Source organism: Sceloporus occidentalis, unplaced genomic scaffold (genome assembly GCF_023333645.1).
Source record: "Sceloporus occidentalis isolate IW3139 unplaced genomic scaffold, rSceOcc1.0.p SCAF_6, whole genome shotgun sequence".
Classification (NCBI taxonomy): Eukaryota; Metazoa; Chordata; class Lepidosauria; order Squamata; family Phrynosomatidae; genus Sceloporus; species Sceloporus occidentalis.
Genome location: NW_028316986.1, coordinates 20,665,556 through 20,679,280, shown reverse-complemented (window position 1 = coordinate 20,679,280; position 13,725 = coordinate 20,665,556). Strand labels below are relative to the sequence as shown.

General features: G+C 40.1%; 1 protein-coding gene across 6 annotated transcripts in view; it reads left to right on the top strand.

Moving 5' to 3' along the window:
* Nucleotides 1-13,725, top strand: part of MAP4K3 (mitogen-activated protein kinase kinase kinase kinase 3) — an 89,557-nt gene that overhangs the window by 65,725 nt on the left and 10,107 nt on the right. For all 6 annotated transcript variants that reach the window (XM_089529023.1, XM_089529026.1, XM_089529021.1 and 3 more), the window contains 6 exons: nt 356-397; nt 4,937-5,021; nt 7,385-7,464; nt 8,747-8,807; nt 8,908-9,025; nt 9,725-9,783. In XM_089529023.1, the coding sequence (XP_089385149.1) occupies nt 356-397; nt 4,937-5,021; nt 7,385-7,464; nt 8,747-8,807; nt 8,908-9,025; nt 9,725-9,783 (445 nt within the window). The remainder of the gene's footprint in view (nt 1-355; nt 398-4,936; nt 5,022-7,384; nt 7,465-8,746; nt 8,808-8,907; nt 9,026-9,724; nt 9,784-13,725) is intronic.

The following is a 13,725-nucleotide window of genomic DNA, read 5'->3' as shown; positions in this document are numbered from 1 at the left end:
CATGGGGTATACTGGAGCAACTGTCCTCACTTTTCTCCTTCATCCTCCTGTTTGCCACTATATGGCTATGCAGAGTGTGGTAAAGAATAGGGTGAATCTGAGGCAGAGAGGCATAGTTCTCAAATCTGTTTGAAGACTAGGGGAAAAAATGAGAAAGGCACTTGAGGAGGAGTCTCCTGGTTGACGTTTCTGGACACTTAGGAAGATGCTCTCTTTGGTATGTGTCTTTTTCTTCAGTCTTTCAATATTCCTTCCCTATCTACCTGTCTGCACTATACTCTTTTCATTGTTTTAGTTGTTGCAAAGAATTCATCTTGAAAAGTCATATTTCAACCCTGCTTTTTTTCTTCCCCAGAAACCTATTAGTAATGGTCTTCCTCCTACACCAAAAGTACATGTAAGTATTAACTTTAGAATAGGTGATCTATTCATCCTAACTGAAATGTGATCTGAGAGTATTGTTGCTTAACAATGTCTGTTTAAAGGGTAAATACTCATATTTGGTACAAGAAATATTGTGCCAGTTAAAATTAATAAATTGCTGAACTGTTTTTTAATTTACTACAAAGGGTAGACAGAAGAACAGCAACTAGGTCTGATTTGTGTGTTCTCATCCATACTTGTGTGACTCAAGACATTATTTGCTTTAGTATGGTGTACACTGGGGTGGGCAACTGTGAATGATTAGGGGGCTGCATTAGCCCTTCAGGAAACCTTGGAAGGCCACACACCCATGTGCCTGCTCCTACATATATACATATATAAAATATAAAATTGCCCCAAAATGTCAGCTTTGAGCCTTTCTGGACCTCTAGAAGGCATTTTGGGTTTGGGAATAATTTTGCAAACATTTCTTTTCACCCCGGCAGGGAGTCCAGGAGGCTCCACACCCTCTACATGTAATTTTGAGGGCATTTTGGACCAATATGTGTACATATATGTGTATATGGAGGCCACACAATATATATGAGACCCTGGAGTCCACACAAACAATCCTGACCACTGCATGCAACCTGTAGGCTGTATTTGTCCCATTCCTGCTGTAGACCAAGACCTGTGAGTGCAAATAATAGGATTAGCTCAAGGAAAGCACTTGTGGTTAGAGGAGTGAGGATGCATTTACCGTTTGATGTGCTTAATGTTCCCCAGTCCTGGCCTGTGATTCATGCATGTAGAGAGATCTTCTAGCACCTTTAAGACTAACTAAAGAAAGAAGTTGGCAGCATGAGCTTTTGTAGACTTAAGTCTCCTTCCTGAAATCCATTTGGACCAAATGCATCTGAAGCCATAGACTTAAGTCTCTGAAAGCTCATGGTGCCAACTTCTTTCTTTCAGTTAGTTTCAAAGGTGCTACAAGATCTCTCTACATATTGATTCTACAGACTAACACGGCTATATCTTTGAATTCTGCCACTGCAATATCTGTCACAGAAATGCAGTATTTTTTTTAAAAATGGTGTAATTTCACATGGTAACTATGATTATAATCTTCCGTACATTACTTGAATTCTTAAACACATTTTGATTCAGAAGCTGTTTTATGTTGGAACCATGTATTTCTTGCCCAATTAGCTGTTGCTGTTACTTTCAGGAACAAAAATTCAAAAATATTCATCTGTCATACTTATTTCAATATTGTATAGTTATGACCAAATTGAACTTGCTTCATAAGAAGAAGAGTGAAATTGCATTTGATTACTTGTTAATTTAATACACTCTAGCATAATTTTTAATGGTGGAATCCCTTTTTAGAAGGAAATCAAGTTTCCAGTTTAAAAATGTTGGGGAATAGTTTGGAGAATGCAATGGCACTGTCAAATGGAGTTTCATTTTTCATTTCTTTAGGGGCAGCTTGCCCTACTTTCTTCTGCATAGCATTATAATATTAGTTTTAAAGCTTCATGATTTTAGGAGGGTATTTTATCCTTAAAACCCAGTAGAAATGTGTGCTTTTGTATAACTTTCAGTTTCTTCTGTATACCTTTATTAATAATCCCTCATATGGAAGTCTTGGAAAGATTTAGTTTCTGAATTCTGCTGCTGATAGGAATACGATAACAAGATGCAGTTCAGTTGTTTTCTGTATAGTATTCCAGTATATATAATTTACTATAAGCACAGGTCCATTATCGAATGTGAGGTAAATGACTGGATTAGGGAATCCCACACTCACATGAACAATACATTCTTTGTGATCCTGTGTGACTAAATCCCTATGGCAGATAATCTCTGACGGGAGAGGGGTTTTGTAAATGTTACAATTTTTATCCCAAAGAAACTCAAAACAGGTCAAAGTTGAAGTACTTCATTTTTTCTCCTCTGGGTTTTCATCTTTATATTTGTTATGCAGAAGTGAAATAACTGTTTAGAAATCCTTCTTTGAAAGCAAAGTAGATTTCAAATTTGCCTTACGTTTATAATTGATATTAAAAAATGTGCTCCCTGAGATTTCCCAGCAGACAGGGTCCTAACCTACTGTATTCTGGTTCCAGTAAAGAACTGCCCATTGTTTTGAAATATTAGTTGGACATCAGACATTAACATTCCTCTTTCAGAGCGGTAAGTCTTAATTGCTACACATGAAATCACCTTAATATCACCTTCATTGCTATAACCAGTTGAGAAGGTAATCAGTGATAGGCTGGAAGCTGCCATAGGTCCAGATTAGATCAGGTTCTATTCTGATTGATCACATCATCCACCATAATCCACCTTTTAGACAAGTTCTCATCGACTGCTTCAGGTTTTCAGTGGCTGACCTGCTATAGTCCATCCAAGATGGCATTAAAAAGGGACTAAGACCCAACATGGTTATAAGGCAGGTGTCTGTCATCACGTCAGTTCTGCTCCATATGAGAGCAGCTAGAATGGCGGCCACCCTCACATTAAGAGGCTGTTGACCTCCAACTAATATTTCAAAACAATGTGCAGTTCTTTACTGGAACCAGAATACAGGATGCTAGGACCCTCGTCTGCTGGAAATGAACTTATCACGGGTAAGTACCAACGTTCGTTTTTCCACATCATGAATAAACACAGAAGAATGTATTTGTGGATAATAATTCAAATCATCTGAGGTGTTGCAAATCAGAGGGAACACTGCAATTGAATTCCACACTCATACTTAGCAACCATGCTTCCTGAGTACATCAGGAAGAAGTTAGTTAACATCTAAGTGTCTTTCCTTATACAGTGGTACCCCGGGATACGAATTGACCGCGTTACGAAATTTCCGGGGTACGAAAAAGTTAGATTTTAAAAAACTGTTCCGGGTAACGAAAGATTTTTCGGGTTACGAAATTAATTTCGGCGCGTTTCGGCGCGAAATTCAAATCGGAAGCGCGGCTAGCGGCTTTCCAGCGCCTTTCCAGCGCCTTTTCGGGTTGCGAAATTTATCGGGTTACGAACGGCGCCACGGAACGAATTAATTTCGTAACCCGAGGTAGCACTGTATTTAATTGATTATGCATAGCAGTCCTTTCTCTGACAACTTTGCTGGAAAAGAGCTCTCTGAGATGGCATAATTTCCTCTACTCCAGCATACTGAATAATGTAGCTAGTTTTTGTACCAAAACTACATACTTTGTCTTCTGCTTGTACGTCAAACACTGTGTCTCATTTTTTTCTGCATTTATTCTGAGTGCATTTGCTTTTTTCACTTGTTTTACTGCCATTTTTAAAAACATTTCACTGTACCTTGCTGTATTCTGTCTTTTTTACCTATTTAATTTTCTTGACTCTGACAACCTGTGTGATTCTATGTTAGTATTACAGTGCTACTGTGGGGGCTTGCACTACCCATTACTGTCAACAAATTTGTGATAGTCATCGATCTATCTCACCTCTGCCACCCAATGTAGTGTCCTCTTCCTATAACATTGCTATGGCATATGTGAGGAACTTGTAGATACCCTCATGGTTCCTATGCAAGATTTTATTCACCTATTCCCACCACTGGATACCACAACCTTTGAATAACGGCTGCTACTACACCAAGTGTCTGAACTTAAGATTTCCAATAACCCTTATGTAGCATTATCAGAGGCACGAGTGTATAATACAAAAATAATTTATTGCACAAATGTTCACTATAAAGTTAACAATTACTGACCTGTGTTAGCTAATCTTTATCTCTGATCCTAAGTCTCCTAACATCTCTCTCTCTCTCTCTCTCTCTCTCTCTCTCTCTCTCTCTCTCTCTCTCTTATATTCCTTATTTAGACACACATATTTAGACATACTTTCTTTCATACACATCATCATTTTTAAAAAAAATTTCAAACATTGAGGGAACCACCAGTCTCTCACTCTTTCCTGATAGATAACTTAATATACCTAGCCATACCATACCTTAATTTCTCCAATTAATATTTTTACATAAGTCCAGAGCATCACAGCTGTATCTCATGTCTCGAAGCAGAGAATACTTTGAACCAAAAAAATTTGTTTGCCACAGCAAATTAGTTGTATTGCCAGATGAGACAAAGGGTTTATCCACACTGAAGAAACAAAGCAGTTTGACACCACTTTAACTGCCATGACTATCCTACATAATTCTGGGATTTGTAGTTCGATGAGACACCAGAGCTCTCTGACAGAGCAGGCTTGAATACTCACCAAACTACAAATCCCAGGATTCCACAGGATGGAGCCATGACAGTTAAAGTGGTGTCAAGCTGCTTTATTTCTGCAGTGTTAAAGACCAGAAAGATAGCCAGTAAAAAGGGAAAGGAGCAGAAAAAGAATACCAAGAATCAAATGTAGCCAGGAGAATGAGAAAACCTTGGCAACGGTGAAATAATGTCTATGTTTAACAATTAGTATGCAATTCTCTTGCATAATTTCAAGTGGACTGCTGAAGTTAGACAAAATTCAGTGCAGCTGTAGGTAAGAGGAACCCTCTGTTGTAAATAATGCTTGGTTTTGTTTTTCACAGATGGGTGCCTGCTTCTCAAAGGTTTTCAATGGATGCCCATTAAAAATTCATTGTGCAACCTCATGGATTAATCCTGACACAAGAGGTAATAATCACACATTTTTTCCTGAAATTTTTTTAACAGTAATCCAATCTGTTTGCTTATACCAAGATAGAAAGAATACTGACATACTTCTTTTCTCCCAAACAGTATTCCTTGATACCTTAACAACATGGAAGCTTTTTTAGTTGGCTATAGGGAAGACCTTGAGAGGATTTTCTTTCAGTACTTTAATCAAGTCATAAGTCTTACTCTTTTGTGAAGTTGAAGGCTTTCATGACCGGCATCCATAGTTTTTTGTGGGTTTTTCGGGCTAGGTGACCATGTTCTCGAAGAGTTTATTCCTGACGTCAAATATTATCAATTCTTTTTCCCTTATGGATAAAAGCTTGCTCTAGATTCCCTTATGCTTTTGTGTTAAGGTTTAATACATACTTTTATTTTGGAGAGAAACTTTTAATGCTATGTATTCTGTCTGAGATTTTACCATCTTGAAAAATAATTTTCCGTGAATTTACTCTCTTGTTATTTAGTCTTGATTCCAGATCATTTTTTGTTAGTAACTGTTAAAACATACAATAGAAAGTGGTAAGGTGTGAGAATCCAGTTTTGAATACTCTCTCAAGAAATACCTCCTTAGAAGGGGGGAATCCTAGCACATCCAAAAAGAGATGATCGAGCCCAACTTGTTTTCTCGCCTGAGGTACATAACTTACCACAGTTTTTCTTTCAGAAGGCTACTTTAAAAGCATGATACTCCACTTGATGTGGTGAAAATAGTACAGAACACTCTGCTATATTACTGCCAGTGATGTATTCACATCTTTTAGTTTCAAGTCTGAAGTCAAGTCTCAAGCCCTTGCAAGATACTTTCAAATCAAGTCTCAAATAGAGTCTCAAGTCTGAGAACCAACTTTAACAGAAGAAAAAGGAGACGATACAGGTTTCTCAAAGGGAAACAGCAAATTTGTTAAGCAATGGGCTTCAGGTGAAAGTTGAGGTCAGCTTGGCAGCCTGTCCCTGCTGCATATCAAAGGAGCCTTCTAAAGCTTTTCAGTCAATTTAGAAGGATACTTCTACCTCAGGCCCATTGCCTAACACATTTGCTCTTCGAGAAATATGCCCTGTGCTCTGGGGGCTGATCTTGTCTGCTACTCTAAGTGAGTGATACCAACAAGTCAGTTGATGAAAATATACAAGTTTCAAGTTGAGTCATTGTGTCATATATTGCCAAGTCGAGTCCAGTTCAAGTCACTTGAGTTCAAGTCAATTGAATCAAGTCTGCATCTCTGATTATGACATTCTACCATGAATTTAGATAAAGCTAAATGTAAATAGCAATAGTCCTATTGTAGGGCAAACTATGTATTACTGGTATCCACGTTTCATGGTTCAATGGTTAAACCACTACATCAAGCTGACTCTCATATTATTACATGCTTTTAAGTTGACTCAGACTTAAGCCCCAAATCAGTCCTGTCATAGGATTTTCTTGGCAGATGTATTCAGAGGAGATTTGCCATTGCCTTTTTCTGAGACTGAGACAATGTGATTTGCCCGAGATCAACCAGTGGGTTTCCATGGCTGGATGGGAATTTGAACCCTTGTCCAATACTCAAGCCACAACACCATGCTGGCACATAAGCCTAACTTTGTCCAAATGTTTTAATAAAATGGATGCTTCAACTCAGTTTAGTGTGTATGCATATACAGTCGGTCCTCCATGTTGGTGGGGGTTCAATTCCAGACACCACTGCAGATACCAAATAATGGAAGAACTCCAGTCTCATTAGTGTCAGTGGATGCTGATGTGCATGCATTGCCATTGACGATAATGGGGCAGGGCCACCAATATACAGGGTTAAGTGTGGTTAATTGGAGTTGACTAGAAGGAGCACAACTCCTTTGTTGCAACAGCTTGTTCCTTTCAGGGCACAGTTCAAAGTGTATACATCCAGGTTATGTGGTGGACCATATCCTTCCATATGAGCCTGCCTGTGTTTTGAGATCTGAGGAGGTCCTTCTCTCTGTCCCACTACCTTCAGAGTTATATTTGGTGGGACCACAGGAGAGAAGGAAGAAGAACCTTCTTAGTGGCTGCACCCAAGGTTTGGAACTCCTGAAGAGTTGATTGCTCAGGGAGTTTCATAATGTACTGTATTGTTTATATTTGCAATTTCTTTTCTGAACTGTCATGTTTTTAACTGCTACTTTTAACTCTTGTATGATGTGAGCTTCTAGTATCTGTTTCATCTTTTGTAAGCTGCTTTGTGTCTGGACTGGTAAAAAGAGAAGATAAAGATTAAGATGATAATGATAATAATGGTAGCAATAACAATCACATCTCAGATGCTTTTGCCCGATAAAGCAAAACATTTTAGCAAATAAATACATTTGTTTCTTTGTAGACCAGTACTTGATTTTTGGAGCTGAAGAAGGCATTTATACCTTGAACCTTAATGAGCTCCATGAAACATCAATGGAACAGGTATGAGTCCATATTCTGTTTCTTCTATCAAAAGGTGCAAAATTTTGAAATCTGAGACCAGTTTCCTAGTGTTGTTCAATGTATTTTGTTTCTCTTTTTAAGGAATAGCTTTAGCTGAGACTGTCTAGGCTTTCCCTTTCAAGGTTGAAAATGTCTGAGTTCAAATTTCACCTGTTGCTGAGAGGGTAGTGAAAAAAAGTCTCAACTTGTGACATCCCATGAACCTGGGTGATTTAAAAAATCTCCTAAATCTGTAAATAATGCAGACTCATCTTGACACTTGACAGGTTTAAAAGGGATACAAACTTGGATGAATGTATCATGGGGTGACGGTTGAGTGTTGCAGGTGGAGAAAAACAAAAAAGACAGCCTGAATGCAAGGAAGGAATTTTGATAGCCCCGATGGCTTTGTGTATTTCCTTGCAGAGTCTCCCTACACCTTCTACTCCTCTGCTGGTTTGGCTGGGCATCTAGGAGGAGTGGGCAGCTGCAGAGGGAGCAGGAGCAAGTTTTCATCAGAGGGATTCACTGGCATGCCATAACCCCCACAGCCTTTTTTTCTGGGAGTTTTTTACCCAGCTCTCTTATGACTCAAACCAATTGCAAAATGCAGTGTTTTTGCTCCCCTAGGCTCCATGCCATGAAAAAAATGCTTAACCAAAAAAGGGGCACAAATAGAAATGGGTGATTTTCCAGCTGATTTTGGGTTGATTTCATTGTTCTCTCTCTCGTCTGTGTGTGTGTGTGTGTGCGCATGAGCGCGTGCATTTCAAGGTATTTTGGAGGATGGGAGAGCAAAGCCCCTAAGGCTGCATATGCACTGCAGAAATAGTCCGGTTTCACATCACTTCAACTGCCATAGCTCAATGCTATGTCAAACTGGATTATTTTTGCAGTGCGTATGTAGCCTGAATTTTATAGTAATTTTGAGTCATTTGAAGGAATGGCTTGAAAAAATACATCTGATTTTCTTTTTAACAAAAGGGTTGTGGGAGCCTATGGAACTCCAAGGGTCTTATGCAGCTCATCAGCAGCACCTTACTCACCCTTGACCTAAGCAATAATACCAACTACTCCTACTGTTTAATTTTATTTCTTTTTATCATTTCTCTAAGAACCTTGTACTGAAGGGTAGTTACTGATTTAGTAAATAATAAATAACATTTAAGCTTTGATTAAATGTAAAACACTATATCAACTGGCAATTGTTTCTTTAGTTATCCAGTTAAAATGGATAAAATGATCTCTCCTTCATTCCCAACATTCTGTTTCTTTTCATCAGCTATTTCCCCGCCGATGTACATGGCTCTACGTAGTGAACAATTGCTTATTATCAATATCTGGTGAGATTGGAAATGTTTGTTTTAATTATTTGGCATGAAAATTTCTCTACTCTCTCTTTCTGTTTGACTTTTAATTGCATGTTGAATATTTTATTTACAGGTAAAGCTTCTCAACTTTATTCCCATAATTTACCAGGATTGTTTGATTATGCACGACAAATGCAAAAGTTACCAGTTGCAATACCAGCACACAAACTTCCTGACAGAATACTTCCCAGGTAAATAATATGCATACCTTGGATTTGTATCTGTTTTTTTAACTGGATACTCAGAACTGGTTCAGAAACCTAAGAAATGGTAGCAATTAATTTTAAAGTCACTTTTTAAAAATAGACAAGAAATTGGAAATATGAGGGAAGGGTTTGGCAGGAAAAGAATAACTGAAATGGCCTTTGTATAATGGAAGCCTCCACTTAATGAAAGAGCTTTCTATCAGCAAATGTAGAACAACTGGTTAGAACTCACGAAAACAGAAAATATAAGCTTGCATCCAGAATAGCTCTTGGAAAAGGACTGGGGGAAAGTGACTTTCCAATCTAGTCATTCATATAAGATAGTCATATTGAGAGAGGAGTTGGCCTCTTATGTTCCCCATATATTCAACAATGAAAACAACTGCTAAACATTATAGAGAAGGAGAAATCTATAACAACATGGTGGGGATCTGAAACTGTCTGGACATTTGGTATTACTCAGATTGGGGTTGATGTCCTGTATTTCTTTTTGCACTGGTTTGCAGCTGGTACAACATTTTTGGAAGGAGGTTTAATCTACACGTGCACCCTGTGTGCCATGGCTTAACTGTGGACCTTACTTCATTATCAGGCCCCTTCATAGGAATTCAAATTTTAGACTCATTGTGTTGAGAAGGAAAACTATGAGCTTAATTTGTATTTTTTTGTCTTTACATATTCTAGAAAGTTTGCTGTTTCTACAAAAATCCCAGACACCAAATGGTGTCAGAAATGTTGTGTGGGTAAGTAAAATAATGATCCAAATGCAGTATACTCATATCTTCTTGTACTTGTATCTTGTAATCTCTGTTCTGATATGTTTTTGGTAACAAAATCATGGCCTTGGAATTTACACAGGATCATTTTTGGGATCTAATTTTGTAATTCTTCTGGATGATGATACTCCAATGAGAGTGGGGGATTTAACAAGTGTAAAATAGAAAGGGAGAAGACATCAGTCAAGTGGGAAACTCCTCTTTTGAACTTTCCCTGGATACCATATCTCTTGATATTTTGTTGTTGTGTGCCTTCAAGTCTTTTCCAATCTAAGGTGACACTAAGAACTTTGCAGTATGGACAACGAGGGATCTGCCGCAGTCACCTGCAACTCTTGTGGGATGTTTCTCTTCTTGCCTACAGAAGTGGAGAACTTCACATGCACCAAGTGCAAGTTGGTAGCACTCTTGGAGGAGAAAGTGCAGCAGCTGGAGTCCAGAGTAGCTACACTTCAGCATATTAGGGAACAAGAGGATTTCCTGGACTCAATAGAACTAACCATCTTGGATGAGTACCACGCAGAGGAAGATGCTAGGGTGGAAGAGGTCACTTGCCAAACAGAGGAGGCAGACAGCTGGAGGAATGTCACAAAGAGAAGTAAGCCAAGAAGGAATTGTTCGGGGAGCTTGCAGCTAGAGAATCGATTCGAAGCTCTTTCCCTTATCAAGGAGGATGAAGAAGAGCAGCATGGACAGACTTCTGGGACAGAGCAGAGGAGCCTGAGAGTCCCACCCGAGGGAACAGTCGCTGCTAAGCCTCGGAGGAGGCGTGTGGTCGTAGTGGGGGACTCCTTGCTGAGGGGAACAGAAGCAGTGATTTGTAGGCCTGACAAGATGTCTCGAGAGGTGTGTTGTCTTCCAGGTGCAAAGATCCGTGATGTGACAGAGAGGCTGACAAGACTGGTCAAGCCTACTGACCAATACCCCTTCCTTTTGGTCCACGTGGGAACTAATGATACTGCAAGACACAGCATTCAGAACATCAAAAGGGATTACGAGGCGCTTGGTAGGAAGCTGAAAGGAATGGATGTACAGGTTGTCATCTCGTCTCTTCTGCCAGTTGAAGGGCATGGTCCAGGAAGGGAGAGGAAAATAGCAGATGTGAACAACTGGCTTCGCAGATGGTGCCGCCGAGAAGGATTTGGATTCTTCGATCATGGGCTGCGGTTCCATGAGGAGGGACTTCTTGCAACAGACGGGTTGCATCTCACGCCAGTTGGAAGAAATGTTTTTGCCAACAGTCTCAAGAACTTGATCAGGAGAGCTTTAAACTGAGTTCCGAGGGGAAGGGAGACAATATTAAGGAAGGCGAAAGGGATGGCGAAAATAGTCAAACTGACATAGAGGAAACAAGGCAAACAGTGCAAGGACCCAGCAGTGGGAGGCAAAAAAACTTGCACAGGCAGCAAGTAAAAGGGAACCATGGTCTGCGATGTCTCTACACTAATGCACAGAGCATGGGAAATAAGCAAGATGAACTCGAACTCCTAGTACAACAAAGCAAATATGATATAATAGGCATCACTGAAACCTGGTGGGATGAATCTCATGATTGGAATGTGGAAATAGAGGGGTATAACCTTATTAAGAGAAATAGGCCAAACAGGAAAGGAGGAGGAATAGCACTATATGTCAGAGATATTTACACCAGTGAAGAGATCCTGGACATCAATCATGGAAGCCAGGTGGAGAGCATCTGGATAAGAATCAAAGGGGAGGGAAACAACAAGGGTGTTACGGTGGGAGTCTACTACAGACCCCCAAGTCAGACTGAGGAATTGGATGATATCTTTCTAGAACAGATGTCCACACAGTCAGAAAAGAGAGATGTAGTAGTGATGGGCGACTTCAACTATCCTGATATTTGCTGGAAGTCAAACTCAGCAAAATCCTCAAGGTCTAGCAAATTCCTCACTTGCCTGGAAGACAATTTCATGGTCCAAAAGGTGGAAGAGGCAACAAGGGGGTCAGCTATTTTAGATCTGATCCTAACCAACAAGGATGACTTGGTTAATGGGGTGCAAGTGGTGGGATCCTTAGGTGGAAGTGACCATGTTCTCCTGGAGTTTGTTATACAATGGAGAGGAGAAGCCAGGCAGAGTCAGACACGCATCCTAGACTTTAGGAGAGCGGATTTCAGTAAACTTAGAGAAGTACTGAGGGCGATTCCATGGTCAGAAATACTAAAAGATAAAGGAGTTCAGGACGGATGGGACTTTCTCAAAAGGGAGATACTGAAGGCACAATTTCAAACAGTTCCCGTGAGAAAGAAAAACAGGAGGTGTCTCAAGAAACCAGGATGGATGACTAAGGAACTTTCAACCGAGCTAAGTTTGAAACGGAACATGTATATGAAATGGAAAAAGGGGGAAATCACGAAAAAGGAATTCAAAGAAATAGCAGGCATGTGTAGGGGTAAAGTCAGAAAAGCTAAAGCGCAGAATGAACTCAGGCTTGCTAGAGAGGTTAAGAACAATAAAAAGGGCTTTTTTGGATATGTCCGCAGCAAGAGGAAGAAGAAGGAAACGGTAGGGCCACTGCGTGGAGAAGATGGCAAAATGCTAACAGGAGATAGAGAAAAGGCAGAATTACTCAACACCTTCTTTGCCTCAGTCTTCTCAGAAAAGGCAAAGGGTGCTCAACCTGAGGATAATGGAGCAGAGGACAGAATAGGGGAATTTCAGCACAGAATAAGTAAAGAGATAGTAGAGGAACACCTTGTTAATCTAAATGAATTTAAGTCTCCGGGACCAGATGAACTCCATCCAAGGGTATTAAAAGAACTGGCAAAAGTAATATCGGAGCCATTGGCAATCATATTTGAAAACTCCTGGAGAACAGGAGAGATCCCAGCAGACTGGCGAAGGGCAAACGTTGTCCCCATCTTCAAAAAGGGGAAAAAAGAGGATCCCAACAATTATCGTCCAGTTAGTCTGACATCAATACCAGGAAAGATTCTGGAGCAGATCATTAAACAGAGAGTCTGCGAACATCTAGAAGGCAATGCCATAATCACAAAAAGTCAACATGGGTTTCAGAGAAACAAGTCATGCCAGACAAATCTAATCTCTTTCTTTGACAAAATTACCAGCTTGGTAGATGAAGGGAATGCTGTGGATATAGTATATCTTGATTTCAGTAAGGCCTTTGACAAGGTTTCCCATGACATTCTTGCAAACAAGCTTGTAAAATGTGGGCTAGACAAAGGAACTGTTAAATGGATCTGTAATTGGTTGACCGGCCGAACCCAAAGGGTGCTCAACAATGGCTCCTTTTCATCCTGGAGAGAAGTGACCAGTGGGGTCCCACAGGGCTCTGTCCTGAGCCCAGTGCTATTCAACATCTTTATCAATGACCTGGATGACAGAATTGGGAGCATACTTATCAAATTTGCAGATGACACCAAATTAGGGGGAATAGCTAATACCCCAGAGGACAGGATCAAGATTCAAAATGACCTGAATAGACTAGAAAGCTGGGCCAAAGCTAACAAAATGAAATTCAACACAGAGAAATGTAAGGTATTGCACTTAGGGCGGAAAAATAAAATGCACAGATATAGGATGGGTGACACCTGGCTGAATGAAACTACGTGTGAAAGGGATCTAGGAGTCCAAGTAGACCACAAGTTGAACATGAGTGAACAGTGTGATGCGGCAGCTAAAAAGGCCAATGCTATTTTAGGCTGCATCAATAGAAGTATAGTGTCTAGATCAAGAGAAGTAATAGACCACTGTATTCTGCTTTGGTCAGGCCCCACCTAGAATATTGTGTCCAGTTCTGGGTGCCACAATTCAAAAAGGACATTGAGAAACTGGAGCGTGTCCAAAGGAGGGCGACAAAAATGGTGAAGGGTCTGGAGACCATGCCCTATGAGGAACGACTTAGGGAGCTGGGGATGTTTAGCCT